Raw genomic sequence first — 22,395 nt, 5'->3', positions numbered from 1 at the left:
CCAGGAAGAAGAGACAGGAGCCTTACCATGAAGTGGGAGATTGTGAGCTTAGAAAGTGCAGTAATGGTTCTATTATGTTTATGTACTTATTTATTTATTATGTTTAACCTTTTCCTGACCACTTATCTTATTTAAATGTTTTAAACAGCCTGTACTATAGACGGGATACGGTCATTGGGTCACCAGCAATTTGTTATACCCCTTTTACACCAAAAACCCTGGTCGGACCCTGGTCTTTGAATGCTGGAGTATCCAGGGTCTGACCCTGCTTTATACCCCATTTACACAGCACTTTGACCTGGGTCGGACCTGGGTCTGCACCATTTACACTGAACCTGGGTCAGCCCTGCCTTAAATAATATTTTATATATATATGTATAGAAATATATATATATATATATATAGAAATATATAATATATAGAAATATAATATATATATATATATATATATATATATTTCTATATATATATATATATCAGGGCTGACCCAGGTTAAGTGTTTTTTTTTTTTTAAGGTGCTGGGGGTGCCGGAGGGTACCTGTCCTGCCTGCTGTGCTTGGTGTACCTGGGGGTACCGGGGTGCTGGGGGGTGCAAGGGGTGCTGAAGGTACCTGTCCTGTCTGCGGTCGGATCTCAGCGGAGAAGATGATGTGCGCCGTTGCTGTACCACCCCCCCCCCCCTCCCCGGCAGACGGTCCCTGCGGCGTGCGGCGTATGGAGTGTCAGTGGCGGGGGTCCCTCTGGCGCATGGGAACTAGTACTAGTTCCTATGCGCTGGAGGGACCGCCGATACTGACACTCCATACGCCGCAGGGACCGGCTGCCGGATGCGGGGGGGGGGGGGGGTGATACAGCAGCGGCGCACATCATCTTCTCCGCTGAGATCCGACCGCAGACAGGACAGGTACCCCCAGCACCCCCGTACCCCCAGCACAGCAGGCTGACAGGTACCCCCCTCTCCTCAGCAGCCGCAGGGACCCCCCTCCTCCCGCAGCAGCTGGGAACATCTTCCCCAGCGCTGCACGCTGTGGACCCGCTGCGGGTGCCTGCACCCGCAGCGGGACCATTTACACCGACATTTACACGGGTCCTATCCGTGTTCTACCCAGGTCAGGACCTGGGTAGAGGACCCGTGTAAATGGAAACGGATACCCCCCATTTACACCGCCGCGGATCCGGGTCTGACCCGCCGCTGACCCGGATTTTTCGGCGGTGTAAAAGGGGTATAAGTCATTAGGTCGACATGTGTCTAGGTCGATATGGGTTAGGACGACAGGGTCATTAGGTTGACAAGGTTATTAGGTCAACATGGGATTTTTCAGGTTTTTTTTTTTTTTTTTTAGCCAACATGTGCCGACAGGCGGTATTTGATGCCCTACCATCCACTAGGGGCATGGTGGGAGAATAAAATAGTGTGCCGAGCATAGCGAGGCACCGTGCCCGAAGCATAGCGAGCCATGCGAGGGGACGCAGTGCACTGTAACCTGTGTCCATGTTGACTGTGTCGACATTCCAGAAAAACCCCATGTCAACCTTTTGCATGTCGACCTTATGACCCTGTCGAACTAATGGTGTTGACCTAATCACTGTCTAACAACTTGTTGGTGACCAACTGATCCACACCCCTATAGACCATATATACTGTTAAATATTAATACTGTATTTCATGAAGTATCCAGTTATGCAAAGATCAGACATTTTAAAAAGTCGGCAATGAGTATAACATTACTAAAAGTCGGAAGGTCCCAGGTCAGAATACGAGCTGCCGGTATATAGTCGGACCCAGATATTTTTTTTTCTATGTTGAACATACTAGTTGGAGACAAAACAGCTCTATAAAGTCAGACATAATTAGACCTTTATTTTTGGGTGAGAAGTATTTGGCAATGTTCAAATTTAATTATAAGCACACAATTACAGCACATTTTTTTAATTATTTCTAACCATAAAAATTACAAAACAGATCATGTACAGTATAGTACATGGAAGGTTTTTTTTTTTTTTTTTTATTTCAACTTTATATTTCTGTTTTACCCAACAATAAAAATATGCTTTTACTGGGCCTCTTTGTTAATTTTTCCTTCAAAAAGTATTTTAGTCTTATCTCTTTTAATATTATTAGTTTTCTTTTGTATCGTCAAGTGAGTTCTGCTCTCCCACTTCTAGTCTATTATCTTTTTCATTTCAAATTTTTATATCCTAACGCCTAGTAATTTTTCTTATCTATATTTAACATATACGTATCATTAAACGCATGGTTTAACATTTTGATTGTCGTGCACTGATTATTTAGTACAGTTACCACATTGCTATTTTTCTTGTTTATGGCAATTGATGCTCTGGTAACTAGCTCAGTAAAATCAAGCATGGTACTGTTTTAGAATGCCACCTATGCAATAAGACAGTGAAATTTCATCCCTGGTAGATATTCCAAGGTCAACTGTAAATTATATAGTTGTATTTTAAGTGGAAGCATGTGGGAACAACAGAGCTACAAAGCGGAAGACCACATAAAATCAGGGAAGGGTCTAAGACTGCTAAGGTAAAGTAAGTACACAAACTGTGGCAGGAACTTAATGGAATGAGTTTCCAATGCTAAGCAGCTGAATATGAGCCTCGCATCACCAAGTCCAATGCCAAGCATACGATGGAATGGTGTGAAGCACATGACACTGGACTGCAGAGTATTGGAAATGTGTTCTGTGGAGCGTCGAATCACGCTTCTCTGTTTGCCAGTCATTGGAGGGTTCTGTGTTTGGCAGATGCTGGGAGACCATTACCTGCCTGGCTGCATCATGCAGACTGTGAAGTTTGGTGGAGGGATAATGGTATGGGCCTGTTTTTTTCTTTTTTCTCTTCTGTGATTTGGGCAATCTTAATGCTTCAGCATACAAAGAAGACATTTTGAACAAAGCCTTGTGGCAGCAGTTTCGGAAGGGCTCTTTTCTATGCCAACAGCACTCTGTACCAGTGCACAAAGCAAGGACTATAAAGACATGGTTTCAGGGAATTGGTGTGGAAGAACTTGACTGGCCCTGGCTTCAATCCCATTAAGCACCTTTGGACCAGAAGGCCTGGCTCGCAATCTCCATTGCAGTTAAGCCCAATGTCAGGGCCGGACCTCATAAATGCTCTACAGAATGAATACTCACAAATTCCCACAGAAATTATTATAGCTGCAAAAGGGGGGCCAACACCATGTTAAAGTAAGTGTATATGAATACAAAGTCATTAAAGCCAAGGGTATTTTTTAACTCTAAAACCCCACCAGCTTTTCCATTTCTCCTTCTTACTCTGGGACTGATGCAAATTGAGATTTAATATTTCAACACTTTATGCTCTTATTTTTCTACGTGATAATTCAGATGTGTCAACCCAAGCCAATTTAAATAGGGGATGTGTCTTTCTAACAATCTTTTGGAAGGAAACACCGGGTTCATACTACCTTCATTTCAACAATAGCTTGGGTTAGAATAATCTTGATATTTTCTTTTTAATTATTACAAATTAGATCTTTTTTTTTTTTTAAATGTATTTAGTCCATTTACATTTTTTTAATCTTCACCCATATGGGTTCTCTATATATCTTATTGTTTTCATCTCTGGGGCACACCATGATATAAGGAGGGGTGACAAGGAGCTCCTCTAGCCTTTGACAAGACAAAGCGGTACTTATATGTTAGTTGGGCGCCCACTATAGTAAGTACGCTCATACCCCCACTATCCATGTCAGCATGGAGTTGACTATATATAGTGTGGCGAGTGCAGCGAGCCTGAAGAATGAACGTAGCGAGCCCCGCGAGTGGACGCGTAAAACTAAACAAATAGCTTAGTGGGCGCCCAACTAACATATAAATACAGACAAAACTACAGGTATATTCTAGCCGTCGCTGTGCCCTAGTAAACTCCATAAAACCCTACAACATTGAACACTGCAATCACCTACTGCTGAAGAAAAAGGGGCCACTTGGGAAATTCTGCTAATAATTTGAGGAATTATACTATTTTGGGATTAATCATTCATATTTTCCAATTGTCATAAGTGAAAAATTAACAACTTTTTAACTTTTGCCTTTTATGTGCAATTATAAAAAGCTTTTAATACATTTTAAAGGGTGATAACTGTAGGGACTGAGGACACAACACTGGGAGGTAGATTATGAAGCAGTGCTAAGGGAAAAGTGATAAAGTGCATGGTACTTTAGCACCACAATCAGCTCCTGACTGTTATGTTAAAAACCCAACAGTTCGACCACATGTCTTCAACCTGTGGCCCTCCAGATGTTGTAGAACTACATGTCCCAGCATGCCCTGACAGTTTTGGCATGCTCTCATAGGAAAAAATGGGGCAATGCATGTTGGAACATGTAGTTTCACAACATCTGGAGGGCCACAGGTTGAAGACCCATGACTTAGACGCTGATCGGCCGGTGATAAAGTACTAGGGATCGGTATGAAATCCCGGCAGTCGAAATCCAGACAAGGGGGAGGACGTGGATCGCTCCCCTTGCAAGCTTGCCACGCTATGCTCGGCACACTAATTTATTCTCCCTCTATGGGTGTCGTGGACACCCATAGAGGGACAAAGTGCCGGGATTTCAGCGTTCGAGATTCTGACCGCCGGGATACTAACTGCATCCCATCTTTATATGTGTATGTGCAGAATGTCAATTGTTCAGAATAACCTTGAAATTGATAAGAGATGAACAAAAAAATATAATGAATTTCCTGGGCAAAATGTAGTGGATGGGAGTAGTTGCTTTACTTCTGATTTCCACTGAAGCTTTTAAGAACCAACCATATTGGATATTGCTGGAATGGTATAAGCTCATCATAACCAAATCCGTATGTTCATTTCCAGGCAGTGATGGGGGAGGGATATAGAGTGGCGAGTGTGAGAGGGAGGTTTGATCTTAAACCCCAAATGTGGCTTTAATGACATTTTGCTGGGATTTGTGGCAACATTTCTTGTGAGTTACTCTTCAGGAAATAACTTTAGACTTTAAAGGGCTATACATTAAATCCTGCTTGTTGGTAATTATTCCATCCTAAATCACACTTGTGATGCATTTCATTAACTTCAGAAAAAATCCACAATACTAGCAAAGATAGAAACACGTAATCTCCCATTCCTGTGATTATTTTTTTTATCTGTAGGGAATGCATGTAACATCTAGGCAAACACTGGTAGACAGCTATAGTGGTCTACAAGTAAGAAATGATTGAATTTTAAACCAAATAATTTTTAGCAATCAAAGAACTTTCAGAATGATCTGTGCATCAAAATGAAGTCTACGTGGGCTTGATGAGGATTCAAATAATTTTAGAATATCTAAGAACTTGCACCATTGTGTTCTATGTAAACATGTATTCATATTTAAAGTAAAATGCAAGCATGCTAAATAAGTAAAAATGCCTATGATATAATCAAAATAAAGAGCTATGTAATAACTTCAGAAACAATCAGAGAACATAAAAATACCAATTTTTTTTTGCATTTGCTTTTTGTTGTTGTTTCTGCCAAAAACTCTCAAAATAAACTGGATGCCTACAAACTACATGGTATCATTCTGTTGTGGTGCAGAACAAACTAATGCTGCTTTCAGACCGCATAACTGGCTTTGACCCTGTATTTGGAAACGTTTCCAAAAACGGGTCTGCCAGATAAAACCCCTTTCACACCGCAGCACTTAAACGGTATATTACCGTTTAAGTGCCGATTTTTTGACACTGGCAGACCCGTTTTTGGAAACTTTCCAAATACAGGGTCAAAGCCAGTGCAGCCTTCAGCCCTCCCCTCCGTGCAGCTCCCCCCCCCCCCTCGCGTGTCGACCGAGAGCATGTCGACGCCCCCCGCGCGTGTCGACGCCCCCCGCGCGTGTCGACGCCCCCCCCACCCCACCCCGCGTGTCGGCGCCCCCCCCCCCCGTGTCGACTTACCCCGTGCCGGTACCTCCGTTGTGGACTGCAGCTCAGTATGCTCGGAAAGCACTTATGAAAAAAGTGTCTTCCAGAAAATGGCTGCCCCATAGGAAACCCTGTTTAAAAAAACTGTCTTCCGTATGGGGGGCAGCCATTTTCTGAAAGACACTTTTTTCATAAGTGCTTTCCGAGCATACTGAGCTGCAGTGCCGGGAACCACAACGGAGATACCGGCACGGGGTAAGTCGACACGGGGGGGGGGGGCGCCGACACGCGCGGGGGGTCGACACGCGGTGGGGCCGTCGACACGCGCGGGGGGGGCGTCGACACGCGCGCGGGGGGTGTCGACACGCGCGGGGGGGGCTCCAGTGCTGTGAATACTTAATGAGCGCTCATTAAGTATTCACTGTGCTGAATTTAGGACCCAGCTCATTGGCTGGGTCCTAAATACCGTTTCTGAGCCGATTTTTGCGCTAAAATACCGGTTCAGAAACGGGTAGGACCCTGCATTTTAACCGGTTAGAAAAAACGGCATTTTCTAACCGGTTAAGTGGGACTGGACCTTTCAGACCGCACACATTACCGTTTTAAAACGGTAAAAAAACGGCAATTTACCGTTTTAAAAGTGCGGTCTGAAAGGGGCATATGGAAGAGGTCTGCATACAAAAACATCATGTACACAGCTAATAACGTATTTCTTAATGTTTCATAGCTCAATAATTGTACAAAGACAGCGAAATAGGTACATAGAACTTTGGAAATGAAAATAGTTCTAACAGAATCTATGGTTGAGTGACAAAATAAAAAGTAACTTGTTACAAAAAAAAAAAAAGAGAAATGTTGCTTATTATAATTTTAGCTGGACTTGAGTACTGCGGTCACAGAATTTATGTTAGGAACAATTGCCGCATAATTGGGATGGACATCATTTCAAAGAAAAAGGCAAGAAGGAAGCCAATTATATCTTTTAGACTTTTTAAACACAAACAGGAATTACATACCTCAAATAATATGAAAACATTTACAGTATGGCTATTTTACTTCAGACCTTAAGGAAGCTTCAAGAGTGAATTTAAATATGTACAAATCCATGATGACCTAAAATGTAATAGTACATATGAGGACTATAAATTTCGGGTAGAATGAAATTTATTTAAGGATGGGTACACACCTAACTGGCACATCAGTGGACCCACCATTGAGCCAACCGAGCACCCAATCAAGGTAAGGGTGCACACTTACCGATTGGCCACCTGACGTGTGAGTCAGGTTCCCGAGCTGGGTGGGAATTTGAAATTGCACATCCAGCTGTTATGTCAGACGCTTGCAGTAAATATACGGGCAGTTGTCATGGGACCTTCCATACATACAGCCAGGTAACATGATAGATGTGCAGATATAGCCACCATCGGCTGTGCTGCACAATCAACGCTACAAATGTAAATGTCATTCAGACATACGGAGTGTGCACACCTGCCATTAGGCTAGTGCCATTTGCTTAAACCGACGATATATCGGCCAGTGTGTACACCGCTTAACACAAATTGTCCTTGCAGTTACAATTTTTGTATATAAAAATTCCATACCTTAAGAGGAGACTCATTGTAAATGGAGTATGTGTACCAACATACATGTTATGATCAATCCATTCCCACTTAAAGAATTCAAACGTACACTTGTGGGGCTAAATGTAATAGCCTCTAAGGCAGGCATTCCCAACCACGGTCCTCAAGGCACACCAACAGTGCAGGTTTTAGTTATATCCAGGCCCTGAGCACAGGTGACTTAATTAGTACCTGAAGGATTCTGATTAAACCATCTGTGCTGAAGCCTGGATATCACTAAAACCTGCACTGTTGGTGTGCCTTGAGGACCGTGGTTGGGAATGCCTGCTCTAAGGTCTGGAGGTATGCAAATCTGCCTGTATTTTTTTTTTTTTTAAAGCAGCAATGGTTTACAAATCAAAACCAATATAGTTATCCCTTGTGAATGATTGCTGCTTTACACAAACAGGCAGACTTGCACAAAAGTCACACACCTCAGGAACTCACAGGCTATTACTTTTGGACCCTGGAGTGAGAGGCTTAATGGTAAGTCATCACTATTAGTTGCACGAGATACATGATGGGATGTTGAAAGGAAGTGTTTCCCAAAACTCAGTCATATAAAAACCCCTTTTAACAGTACCAGTTTAAATGCGTGTACACACTGGGGGTTAATCTGGTTCCTTTGGTCCCCCATGCACTCGCACAGAGGACCGATGTTTTCAGTCTGTGCCTGTGCAGACACAGGGTGCGAGTGGGCATGACAAACCATGTTTGCTTCCCACTCACACCCCAGGGGAACGCCCAAAATTTAATGGCCGTTCCCATGAAACCACTGAAAGTTACCAATGAAATCACCCTGTGACATGGTGGACAAGCAGCGGACGTCAGCTGCCCGCCTGCTTCCCACCCAGGGTGCTCGCTGATCAGAGACACCATAGAGCTGTCTCAGATCTGTAAGCACTGGAGAAATCATTTGAAGTTTGCTGACCATTTAACGATTTCTCCCCTGCACCCAAAACTGCGAATGGATGATTATGCAAATCATTCATTCGCAGCCATGCAGGGGATCAGAGTGCGCAAGGGGGGTGCAGTGGGCATGTGGGCGGCATCTGGGGGACTCGCAAGGCTGCAAATTTCACACCCTTGCGAGGCAACCAGCACAAGCCCCACTGTGCAATTTCCTTGCAATTTGATCAGGATCGAATCGCACAGCAAGCAAGACGCATTCGATTTTGACGATATAGACCAGGTCTGTACTATACAAGCCTTACATGCACAGTCTAGTTTTCTGTTCGATTTCTATAAAATGGGAGCGCAAATCAGAATCGAAGTGGCATCGAATGTGTCTGAGAACTGTTGGACTTCGATTTGGACTATTTAGTCAAAATCGAATAGAAAGTTAGTCAGAATCAGACCATGTGTACACTACATTAGGGTTATCCATGCTTCATCAAAGGTGGCCTATTAATCGAGTGGTGTGACTTTCTTCTTTCTGAATTTTATTATTGCATAATTGTAAATAGTTTCAGATCTTCAAACAAATTTTAATAGAAGAAAGTATATTATCATTTCAATTAAAGAAAAAAATGTCCCTCCGTGAAATAGAAAATTCCCTCTTTTGTTACTCAACCAATGCACAAAAATGGATTTTGCAATTGGGTTCAATCAGACACAAATCAGGCTGTTACTGCCAGCAATGTTGAATCTAAACATAATTTAAATAGAACCATTTCCTGCAATGAAGATTGCTCAACAAGCAGCACAATATGAGAATGCCTCGACCAATTGAAATTCCAGAAAAGATGAGTAATTATTGAAAGATATTGGACTGGGAAAAGTTACAAAGCCATTTCTAAGTGTCTGGGGGCAACGTGTACCAAGTCTTTAATAGAGATAAAGCATAGGGGTGCCGGATGACTGTCAGGATTCCGACAGTCATTACACAGATGCTGGAATCCCAAATGGTTAAACCCCGACAGACGGTCAGCGGCTATTCTCCCTCGTGGGGTTCCACAACCCCCATTGAGGAAGAATAGAATAGGTTGCGAGTGTAGCAAGCCACTGAGCCCGCAGCATGGCGAGCACAAGCCTGCAAGGGGCTTCGTTGCACTTGCCCTGCTGTCTGAGTCCCGGCAGTTGGGATTCTGGCTAATGACTGTCGGAATCCCAACTGTTGGTGTGCTATACCACACGTAAAGCATAGAATACCAACCAAACAGCTCCTAACATGTTACAGGCTGTGTTCAAAAAATGTCAAAAATAGGAATTTGGTACTCACCGATAATTCCCTTTCTCCGAATCCGAAGGGGACACTGAAGTACTACGCTGGGGATAGTGTGGTGTTATGGAGGAGTTGGCACTTTAAGAACTTGAAGTGTGGTGTGGCTCCTCCCCCTCTATCCCCCCCTCAGACTCCAGTCTTAGTTACTGTGCCCGAGAGGAGAAAAGAGACCAGGAAACCTCTGACAGAGAGAGAGAGAATGAAAACAAGACACCGAAACAAAAATAAGTCAAAAGAACTTACATACAGACCATCGCATGCAACACAACCTGGCCACATGCGACCTGTAAAAACCCCTCCCTTACCAGAAGACCAGTGCCGGGAGGGCGCTCAGTGTCCCCTTCGGATTCGGAGAAAGGGAATTATCGGTGAGTACCAAATTCCTATTTTCTCCTTCATCCTCTGGGGACACTGAAGTACTACGCTGGGGACGTCCCAAAGCCATCCCCACGGGCGGGAAGGCGCTGGGCATCCTGAAGCACCGCGCGGCCAAACCTAGTAGAGGATGCCGCGAAGGTGTCAAACCTATAAAACTTAATAAAGGTATTGGGCCCAGACCAAGCGGCTGCCCTACATACCTGAGAAAGAGACACCCCCCTGGCCGCCGCCCAAGAAGGTCCCACCGAACGGGTGGAATGAGCCGAAACTCTAGTAGGCGGAGGCCGGGAGGCCTGAACATAAGCTTGTTTAATGGTTAGACAAATCCACCTGGCCAAAGTTTGCTTGGTAGCCGGCCAACCACGTTTTGCGGAACAGTATAGGACAAACAGAGAATCCGACTTCCTGAGATCCTTGGTTCTGTCCACATAAACCTGCAAAGTTCTGACCACATCCAGTGAAGCGAACTCTCCTGTCAAGGCCGGAACCACGATTGGCTGATTAAGATGATAAGCCGTCACCACCTTTGGCAAGTAATCCAATCTAGTCCGGAGTTCCGCCCTATCTGAGTGGAACACCAAATACGGAGAACGACATGAGAGAGCACTGAGGTCAGACACTCGTCTAGCCGATGCCAAAGCCAGTAAGATCACCGTCTTCCAGGTAAGTAAACGTAAATCAATAGATTCTAAAGGCTCAAACACCTCCGACTTGAGATAGTCCAGCACCAAAGGAAGATCCCAAGGTTCTTCCGGAGGTCTTACAGGAGGCAGCAGCCTTAGAACCCCATTCAAAAATGTTTGTATTTCCGGCATCAAGGCTAATCGCCTATGAAAGAAAACCGACAAGGCGGACACCTGGACCTTAAGGGACCCTAAACGAAGGCCCGCCTCAAACCCTGATTGCAGAAACCTCAACAATCGGGACAAAGAAAAAACAGCTGTAGGGCACTTGTGTCGTTCACACCACGACACATAAGCCTTCCAAATCCTGTAATAATGCCGGGAAGTAACCTCCTTCCTGGCTCTCATCATTGTGGGAATGACCTCTTTAGGTACCCCACGCCTACTCAGCAGCTCGGCCTCAACAGCCACGCCGTCAAACGCAGCTGCCTTAATTCTTGGTAGACGAATGGTCCCTGTTGCAATAGATCCTCTCTTTGAGGCAGTAGCCAGGGTTGATCTATCAGGAGCCCCTGAAGATCGGCAAACCAAGGCCGACGAGGCCAATTTGGAGCTATGAAAATCACCGTTGCCTTCTCTCGCTTGATCCGTTTGAGTACTAACTGAATCAAGGGTAACGGAGGGAACACATAGATTAGATGGTAATTCCACTCTGCGGTCAGAGCATCCGTCGCCACTGCCTCCGGATCTCGTGACCTGGAACAATACTGAGCCACCTTGCAATTCCGTTTGGATGCCATCATGTCTATCTGAGGTAACCCCCAACGATTGACAATCTGGCCAAACACCTCCGGATGCAGTGCCCACTCCCCTGGGTGCACATCCTGGCGACTTAAGTAGTCCGCTTCCCAATTGTCCACCCCTGGAATGAACACCGCCGAGAAGGCCAGAGAATTCCTCTCCGCCCATTGAAGGATCGGGCGTACCTCCTGCATAGCTGCCCGACTGCGCGTTCCACCCTGTCTGTTGATATATGCCACAGCCGTGGCATTGTCCGACTGAATTCGGATCGGCTTCCCTCTGATGAACAGGTCCGCCTTGAGAAGAGCCAGACGGATAGCCAGAATCTCCAGAATATTTATCGGCAGCCTTGATTCCTGCGGAGACCAACGGCCCTGAAAGTGACGTCCCATCACAACCGCCCCCCAGCCCCTCAGGCTGGCATCCGTCGTGATGATAGTCCACTCCCAGACTCCGAACCGATGCCCCTCCAACAGATTGGCCGTGTGAAGCCACCAGTGAAGGGACAGCCGACTGCAGGGTGAAAGAATTACCGTCCTGTGCATGTGGACATGCGAACCCGACCACTGTCTCAACAGATCGAGTTGAAAAGTCCTGGAGTGGAAACGGCCGAAAGGCAGAGCCTCGAAGGAGGCGACCATCTTGCCAAGCAACCGAATGCAAAGGTGCACCGACACCCTCCGAGGACGAAGCACCTGCTTCACCAAGTCCTGAATCGAGGCAATTTTCTCCAAGGGAAGGAAGACCCGCTGTACTTCTGTGTCCAGAATCAGTCCAAGAAACAAAATCCTTTGGGAAGGTACCATCTGGGATTTGCCATAGTTTAGAATCCAGCCATGCCGAATCAAGGTCTGACAAGTCACGTGAAGAGCCTGTTCCAGCTGACTCCTGGATCCGGCTTTTATCAACAAATCGTCCAGATACGGAACAATCTTGACTCCTAGTGTGTGGAGAAAGGCAACCATGACTGCCATTACCTTGGTGAAAAGGCGAGGCGCCGATGACAGGCCAAAGGGCAGAGCCCGAAATTGAAAATGTTGGTCCTTGATTGCGAACCGAAGGAACCTCTGGTGTAAGTCGTAAATGGGAATATGTAGATAGGCATCCTTGACGTCCAAGGATGCCAAATATTCCCCCGGTTCCAGACCTGCCACCACCGAGCGAAGCGACTCCATTTTGAATCTGTGGTACATAATGTACTCGTTCAGCTTCTTTAAATTTAAGATCGGCCTTACCGACCCGTCTGGTTTTGGAACCAGGAAAAGAGGAGAATAAAACCCCTCTTTGCGTTGATCGGTTGGGACATGCATTACCACGCCTGCTGATAACAACCGCTGAACTGCTTGGAGTAGTAACTGAGAGTCTTTTTCCGCATGCGGAAGACCCATCGTAAAAAACTGTTGAGGAGGAGGACCGGCAAACTCTAGTTTGTATCCCCGAGACACGACTGAGAGAACCCACTTGTCCTTGCAGGATTCTTCCCAGGCCTGCCGGAAATCCAGAAGCCGCGCTCCTACTCTGGGATCCCCCAGGTAGGAGGGAAGGGCGTCATGCCGCGGGCTTTTCTGGCTGCTTGGCGTCTGCACGCCGGGAGCCAGGGTTAGCGGCGGAGGTGGCGGCGCCAAAGCCTCTACCTCTACCACGGCCCGAGGTAAAGGAACCTCTGGACTTACCTCTAAATTTCGGGGCCCCTCGAAAGGAGCGAAAAGCCGGACCCTGGTAAGGTTTTTTCGGAGGAGGCGCTGAGGAAGGGAGGAAGGTAGATTTACCCCCTGTCGCCTGAGCAATTAATCTATCCAGCTCTGGGCCAAAAAGAACATCCCCCGTAAAGGGAAGAGCTTCCACTGCTTTTTTTATATCCGCCTCCGCCTGCCAAGACTTAAGCCACAAAGACCGTCTGGCTGTAATAGACAGAGCCGAGATCCTTGCCACCAGTGAAGCCGAATCCTTGGCCGCCTCTCCAATATATGCCGCGGATTCCCGCATTTGATCAGCCAACTGAGCTAACTCCTCAGGAGGCCTCTGCTCCTCCAAGCCCCTGGACAAATCCTCTGCCCATTTCTCCATGGCCCTGCTGACCCAGGAGATAACAAAAATAGGACGCAAAGAGACCCCAGCCGTAGAAAAGATGTGCTTAAGCCCCGCCTCCAAACGCCTATCTGGCGCCTCCTTCAGGGCCACCGCTCCCGGAATGGGAAGCGCTGCCTTCTTTGAAAGCTTAGAGACGGAAGCGTCCGCTAACGGCGGGTTCTCCCATTTCGCCCTGGCTTCCGGGGCAAAAGGGTAAGACGCCTTAAAGCGCCTGGATAACTGAAATTTTTTCTCAGGCACTTTCCAAATGTCCAACAGAGGCTTCTCCAACTCTATGGACTCAGGAAAAGTTACCGCAGCTTTAACAGGACGGCCAAAAATAGAAACCGGAGCAGGAGGTTTTTGCTCAGCAACATTAAGAGTCACCTTAATAGCCTGAATCAAGGCCTCTAAACCTTGAGCCTCATCCTGAACACCCTGCTCTTCATCCACAGGTGCAAAGGTATCATCCAACACCTGACACTCCCCCTCCTCTAGAGGGTTAACTTCCTCCTCATCAGAGGTATCAATCCTCAAAACCAAAGGAGCACCCCTTTTTTTAGGTGGAGGGGGGGCGCTGGACTGTGTAGGCATAACGGTGGATTGTACCAGCGAATCCACTGACCTAATCAACTCTCTGGCCCATGAAGGCTCAGCAGAAGACATAGTAGACAGATGAGAATGTAAAATCTCCCTGTCCCTACGAGACGCTGCCAGCTCAGAAGCTAAGGTAGCTAACACACTTGTAACCCCTTCAGCATTAAGGAGAGCAGCTTGCTGTTGAACAGCCCCTCCTTTATAGCAATCCTTACACAGTGACACACCTTTCACATGTTGTGTAAATTGCTGATTACACTGTGCAGGTGAACAGCTTCTGAGAAGCCTTAGAGCCAGAAGCTTTTGTAGCCATAATGCAATCCAATACAAACACTTCCTTCACTCAGCACACTCTAACACAGCCACACAGATAGCAGTGTAAACCCAGCAGTGTAAAAGAAGGAAATACAATAGGGGGAGAGGAGCTCACCTTCCCCGAATTAGCCCACCTGAATACTCCAAGCGGGGACTCCTAAAAAGGAGAACCCCTTCACTCACCCAGCGCAGTGACACAGTCTGTCCAGTCTGGGATGAAAAACGCTTTGCTGTCCTGAAGCAGAAGGGCTCTGAAGAGGCACAACAAACAGAGGAAGGCAGCGTGGGCTTTAGGAAGGCAGCGTTTGCCGCACTGAGGATTTTTAACCTGGAGGAGACGCCCATGACACGCCTCCTCCTTCCTCCGTCCCAGCGCGCGCTGAGGACAGCGGCGCTGAGACACAGTCTGCCCCTCAGCTGGACCAGCGCGTGACTCTGATCCAGCAGTCACCCGGCGCCCAGCGCCCCAGTCCTGATCTCTCCGGCGGGTGACTAGCCAACGGAGCAGTAACACAAGCCGCGAGCGGCTGTGGCTGCTTCCCCACACCTAGAGTGCAGGCGGCTGAGGTCAGCAGCGTGCACCGCACGCAGTGCCGCTCTGACCTCCCAGAGAGCTTTATACACACTGCAGGCAGCCAGTCTAACACTCAGGCTGCCTGCACACTTCTATATAAAACAAAAAACGGACAACCAGAGACCCCTGCGGGAGCCTCTTGCCCAGGGATCCTACTCCTCCGGGCACTAAACTAAGACTGGAGTCTGAGGGGGGGATAGAGGGGGAGGAGCCACACCACACTTCAAGTTCTTAAAGTGCCAACTCCTCCATAACACCACACTATCCCCAGCGTAGTACTTCAGTGTCCCCAGAGGATGAAGGAGAAAGCTTAGTACATCTGGCCCTTGGACTCCACTAAATAGTATGAGCTATTATTTCCAAATAAAGAAAACTTGGAAACCGTGGTAAATCTTATCAGGAACTACTGGCCTACCAAAACTCCTCCAAAGTGCATTAACAACTCACCCAGGTCACAACAGAAATCAGAAAAAAATCTAAGGAACTGCAGGTCTTGCTTGTCTCAGAAAATGGAGTACACCTTTACCTACAGGACGTTTGCAGCTCACTGAACACTAGATTTGTGTCAAAGAGGCAGACGTTGGAACAAGGTCTTGAGTCGAACTCTTAGGGTACAATGGTAAATGCACGAGAGTGGTGATGAAAGTAAGTCATCTTACAGTCCATAAAAAAATTACAATTTACAAATCCTTTCAATGTAATTATAAAAAGGGTATGTGATTACGGATTATGTATTTTCTTAGTCTTTGTACGAATACCCTATAGAACCAGTTTCTAGCAAACAAATCTGAGCATGCGAAAAGCCAGACATATGGGGGTATTCCGACTGTCGGAATGCCCAGTCTGAATCCTGGGCCATTTTCAGTTGTCTCGACTCTAACGCAACATCCAAAATGCAATGTTCTGGCTGTCGAGTGTTGGAAAGTCCAAGGCTTGTGATAAATGCAGTCGTTTTTCGACAATCCACGGCCATTTCCAACAATACAGACTCGCCTCCCAGGGAGGAGAGTCCCAGCTGGGAATTGAATACCTTAACTGACAAGATTTCCACTGTCAGATACAGTATATTGGCAGACATTTAATACCCCCAGAAGCTTACTGAAACCACCAGAATACAGTAACCGGTCTACATTATGGGGCTGTCACACTGAGTCTCTTGCAGTGACGTCCCTGTTGTACAAGCATACATCCAATTGTGCGATGACTGACACACTGTCTTTAATTGCAGCTATCCGTCGTACCAACAAAACTTGATCCATTCCCATGCTAGGTGCAGATTCTCGGTCAGAGTATGGCGTCTTGTGTGGGCGATAGTGCAACAATTACCATGAGAGTCCTATAAGACCGACCATATCGGTTTATCACTTCAGACTGTAGGTGTACTTACTTTATGTCCAATAAAATGAGAACATTTTCTAAAATAGTCAACTGCAGAACATAGTTCAGTTAAATAAAATAACAATATAGTCATGCCGCTAATGCAAAGGCATGTATTTTATTCACCAACATCTGCCACTTTTTCTGATAATGGGGAAAAGATAAATTCTAGAGAGAAAAGTATATATGGTTTTGTGTGTTGCGCAATAAGCAGCAGCTGGCACAGGGGTAGTCACTGCCTAGTATATGCTAAGAAAGAAAGACATTTATGAGGACATTAAGGAGTCGCTGTTTCTAAAAAACGCAAGATTGCACATCTTTCTCCTTCAAATCCTCCAAGGCTCTACACACCCAGCATCTACCTCAATACAGTGTGGATTGGTAATATATAATATATCCAGTGGGAACTTGAATGTACTTGCTTTATGCCTGACAAAGTCACCAGTCAGCTTCTAAATTGCAATATTTTATGCACACCACAGTACTTTTTATATAAATGTTTTTTGTCATGTGTAGTTATTAAAACTTATATTTATTTGAAAATAATTAAGTAACTAGTAGCTGCTATTTAGTGAGCTTTGTTGGGGACCTTACTCCATCTCAGCCAGATTGGTTTACAGGACAAAAAAAAAAAAAAATCATGGTTACATTAGACTGGTATAGTAAATCTCTTCTGTGCAGTAACAATGCAGTTTATTTTGTCTAGGACTCTAGTCTAAACTTCAGCAGCTGTTGGATTCTGTTATCAAGAGAGTCCCCTCTCTCCCTCAATTTGTTCTCCAGCCCAGTTTAATTGACACAGATTCATGTTAATAGATGCAATTTCCATGTAAAAAAAAAAAAAATCAAACCTGACATAGTAAACATATAAATTGTAAAAAATTACGGTACTTGTGAGTTATCCGGACGCCCGATTTCTAAATCGGGTCGGATCGGGCACATCGCATCGCATCGCATGCGACCATCGGATGCGATGCGATGCGATGACCCGATTTTTCCATAGGAATCAATGTTAAAATGGACTGAGTCCATTTTAACATGGAATTCAATGGGAAAAAGGGGTCCTTTTCATACCCCTACTATCCAAGTGGGCATGGAGTTGGATATAAACCTGTGGCGAGCGTAGCGAGCCACCGAGCCCGAAGCGTGGCGAGCGTAGCGAGCCCCGCGAGGGGACACGGAATACCGTCCCCTCGCGGGGCTCGCTTCGCTCGCCACGCTTCGGGCTCGCTGGCTCGCTACGCTCGCCACAGGTTTATATCCAGCTCCATGCCCACTTGGATAGTAGGGGTATGAAAAGGACCCCTTTTTCCATAGGAATCATTTTAACATTGATTCCTATGGAAAAATCGGGTCATCGCATCCGATGGTCGCATGCGATGCGATATCGCATCGCATCGCATCTGATTGTATGCCTTAACTTAAGGCATACAATCAAAAAATCGGGCGTCCAGATAACTCACAAGTACCAAAATTACGCATATTTAAAAGATAATGATTGCAGTAGAAAATATAAACTAAAAACACAAAAGCGTCTCATACACAGCTCTGCTGTCATGACTTCTTAACGTGTTAGCCCTCTAACTACTACAGCTATTACCTAGAACAAATTAGAGATACTGATATGATTACAGGATTATAGTACTGCAGCCTGATCACCACCGTACCTTCAGTGTTCATTAAAATGTAGCAACCGATTCATCTATACCCATACTATATTATACTGATTTTTACAGTTTACAATAAAATGCTGATTGTAGCAATCACAAAATAAAGTACAGTAATGCCCTAATTACAAGATAGTCTCAAGCACAAACATCACTTGCTACCATATCCATATACACGAGTCGACAACTCTTATATAGTGACATGCTTAAGGTATAAAAGGTGAAGAAATAAAAATAAAAAAGGCGCTTTCCTTTTGAGGGCTCTGGAAAAGCTTTTGCCAAAAGTGTGATAATTGGAGAGTTATGTTATACCCCTTTCACACCAGCCTAAATTCCTGGGTTGGCCCGTGAACAACCCATGACTAGCACTGGTGTGTAAGGTTCCCGGGATTTCAACCCTACTATGGAGCAGGGTTGTTCCAGAGTTCAACCCGGGGTCCTGAACGTTGTGAAAGGGGTACTCACCAGGGTTGCCAGTCCTCGGTGCGTGCTGTCAGATGGGGATCCACACAGGCAGCGGGCGCAGATGACAGGACAGGCGGTGTATGTAGAGGACGCAGCTCCCCGGTGCCCTCACTGCAGCCGTGAGCTGCGTCACCTGTGCCCGACACCTTTTACCCAGCCTGCACTGAGGATCAGCAATCCAGGGCGAGTACTCTCCACCTCCGCCACCATCCCGCCTGCCTCCTCCTCCCCCCCCACACCAGAAAATGCAGGGACTTTTCTGGTGTGAAAAGGGGCCAATCCGGGAATGCCCCGGCATGATCCCTGGGCCATATTCCCAGGTTGGTCCCTGTATTTTCTGGTGTGAAAGGGGTATAAGTGGACATTCAGCAAAGAAGTTGATTTACCCAATCAAAAGAGTGAAGCATATACAGAACTACCAAGACCATGTAGGGTGATTAGTAGGGTGATTAGTAGCGTGCAATCCATATAGACACTCAAAGCATGGAAACGGTTTTGGTCACTTTATTAAATGAGATATTAAATATAATTTTTTAAAGTTTCAACTACTAAACAGCACTTTCAATGGTGAAAACACATAGGATATTTCCAGATTTAAATGCTCGATCATTAAAAGCACAATCTCAGTCCTTCGGTATAATACAAAAACAAAACAGAAAAAACTGTCAGTGACTTTTCTATAGTACTTCAGGTCATATGGAAATCAAAGAGCAGGGAAGAGAAAAAGGCAAATTTCCACAGCTGTATGATTTCAGAAGCCAAAGCTGGTTAAATGGACTGAAACTACTATACAACTGAGACATACATGTACAATATCACAAATATCAAGCCAAGAACGCTTTACATCCAAAGTAACAGCATTAAAATGTGGAGAATTTAGCAGGCAAAACTGTAATACAAGCAACTTCATTTTAACTGTGCTTAAAGCTGGTGCAGCTAGTTCCAATGTCTAGAAAATAACAAAAGTGCCTTCCACACCTTTCTAAGAGAAGTCTTCTTATTGGTTATAGCTCGATGCTCTAAGAAACGCACAGACAGTATATGCAGCTAATATGTCTACTGACAAAGTAGTGCGCCTGGTCAATGTTGTCCATCATCATCATCACCATCTTCAAAAAAAAAAAAGTTGCTGCAGTTCTCATATCTGAGAGTCCTGTTAGTAAGAAGTCTGATGATTTTGCCGATTTACCAAAGTGGTAGCTTCAAAAGGCAAATGCACTTTATGCTTCGTTAAGGAGCAACTGCATTTTTCTTCTTAACATTTAGGTAAAAATAAAACATAGCAAAAAAGTATTACGAGACATTTAAAGCCATTATAAAGCATACATTTTCAAAAATGTTTTAATTCGTCAAATCAAATGCAATTAAAGTTATGACTTTCACTACTAATACTTGAACTAATGGAACATTTAAACAAAATATATATATAACGTTTTTCTGAACTGTATCAAGTTGAGACCATACTGGCTGCAGCCATCTTTGCAAATCTGCAGGTTTTTTTAAGCTTCCTTGAAGTACGCACTGAAATTCCAAATCTTTTTCGGCATCTTGATGTTGGAAAATTAGAATAGCCACAATATTCGTAAAAAAGGCCATCTGCAGTCCATGTCACTGAAAAGATGCAGAAAATGTGCAAGCTTTCTAACAGACCATTGTTGATTTATTAGTAGATACAGCCACAAGCTGATTTCACAGGTGTTAGTGGTCATACGACAAGTATAAATTTTTGTGGAAATGTGTAGAAATTATTTTTTTGCGGGGGCTCACATCATTAAGAACGTCAATAATAACAAATAGAATGGAGGGCTAGATTCCAATATTTAGAAGTCTCGGGGAGGGGAGGAAACCACGCTGGTTTCCTACAGAAAGAAAACTTTGCCATAAGCTGGCATTTTGAATGAATATTATTTACCTGGCCACGGTGATAAACATGCAAAGAAAAACAAAATGAAGATTTGAAGAGAAACACTATCTGCATTGAGCACTTTTCCCAGTGTTCCCAACTGTTTGTAATAAAACGAAAAGGAAAGACATCCTGCAAATATTCTATGCCGTGGTGTTATATAATTTATGGCACCACTAGAATACTTATTTTTAAACAATTGTATTTAAAGATTAGTAGGATAATTTGGGTATTTAGGTGTTTAATATCATATTTAAGTTAATCGTTTTTAAGGGATGACCACCTAAAAAAAAAAAACCATAAATGTGCTGATATGATGTGGAAAGTGGAGACAATTTAAAGCCTATTGAGTAGTAATTAGGCCAGAGAAAAAAATTATGTAAACGCCTAAAAAGAAAAAAAAAAACTATATTTACAAAGGCACAGGGATGTGGGTACAATATCAAAAATGTATAACAATGAGACAGAAAATGGCTAAATGGACCTCGAAATCAACGAAAAAAGTAGCTACTGGCTATTGTCAGCCATTATGTCACGTCATCTTAGGAACAGAAATATCTGAAACTGAATAGCTGGGGCTAACCCAGCATTGCCACAGAAGAAATGTGCTCACAAAGCTTGTGTGTTTAAGTAATGCTACAATGACAAACTGGTGTTCCACAGACATCCAGTTCAGTGGTTCTTCATCAGGATCGGACAACTACAGTACCTTCCCTCTAACTTGTTGATGAACTAAAGGAGATTTGTTAAGTAGCAAATAGCTAGTCAGGAATTGCTAGAAATGTAGTTCAGCAATGACACCAGTGCTGTAATTTGCTATCTTCTGGATTTAGAAAGCAGTATATTGATTAAAGTATAACCCAAATTGCTACACTGCCACTTGAAACTTAAACAGGAAGGGTACAGCTGATATACAGTGCATTTGCTACTGAAGAACATCCTGTCTTGCACTCGAGACCTGTTTTTGTGGTGTGGCAGATGCCAGGATGAATAGCTGGTGTAGTTACAGAAGGTGTGCTTTCACTGAAAACAGGTATCTTCTGGGATTGGGAAGCAAGACGTTTCCGTGTGGCCCCCACTTCAAAACAAATCGAAAACTGATCATACTGCAAAGCTTTTAGAGGGTACAGTTTGGCATTAGAAAAAACGCTTTCCTGTTTGTTTGTTTGTTTCTTATACAGTATGTCAAGCCTTTAATAACTAGACAAAAAGGGCAAAATAAAAGGATCTATCTTTGCTTAAAACAATCCATGTAAAGGTCTTAGTGCAATATCACATTTTCTTCGCTTGGGAAGGTCCAGGATTCTTTCCTCTGACTGACAGTTGTGGCGCTCTTTGCATGGGAAGGTTCTGCAAACTTGCTTGATACATTCCTTGTAGATCAATCTGTGGATAGTTAGATTGGGTCACAAGAATGTTTGGGTTTTTCTGCATTATGAGGCGGTTCAGTGCAGCTTGCTGCTGAAAGGCAAGTTGTTGCTGTTTCTGCTGCTCATTGTATTGCTGCTGTAATCTCCGGCCCATCAGGATTCGCTGTACACAGCTGATCAACTGCAGGAAGAGGGGAGAGAGATGGATATAAAGCTCATAGGAGCTGTGCACACATTTCACTGTGACATTTATATCACTGATGTACTAACACATCTTACTACAATGCAGAACGCAAAGGAGGGTAAGCTAACTGCAATCACAATTCCATTAACTGAAAAAGGGATCTTATTAAAGTGAGCTCCAATTCCTGTATCAGAGGAGTAAAAGTGTCCACAGATTTCTATGTCTGGGGACAGGATCTGCAACTGGCACGACTGGGGACAGGATCTGCAACTGGCACGTCTGGGGACAGGATCTGCAACTGGCACGTCTGGGGACAGGATC

General features: G+C 44.7%; 1 protein-coding gene across 3 annotated transcripts in view; it reads right to left on the bottom strand.

Annotated features, from left to right (window-relative positions):
* Nucleotides 1-19,105: 19,105 nt before the first annotated feature.
* ATRX (ATRX chromatin remodeler) overlaps nucleotides 19,106-22,395 on the bottom strand; it is a 171,534-nt gene continuing 168,244 nt past the window's right edge. For all 3 annotated transcript variants that reach the window (XM_083159237.1, XM_083159236.1, XM_083159238.1), the window contains one exon: nucleotides 19,106-22,071. In XM_083159237.1, the coding sequence (XP_083015363.1) occupies nucleotides 21,793-22,071 (279 nt within the window). In that variant the 3' untranslated portion in view covers nucleotides 19,106-21,792. The remainder of the gene's footprint in view (nucleotides 22,072-22,395) is intronic.

The sequence above is a fragment of the Crinia signifera genome, chromosome 9 (genome assembly GCF_055691185.1).
Source record: "Crinia signifera chromosome 9, ASM5569118v1, whole genome shotgun sequence".
Lineage (NCBI taxonomy): Eukaryota > Metazoa > Chordata > Amphibia > Anura > Myobatrachidae > Crinia > Crinia signifera.
Note: the sequence above shows the minus strand (reverse complement) of the source record. Positions and strands in the feature narration are given on the sequence as shown.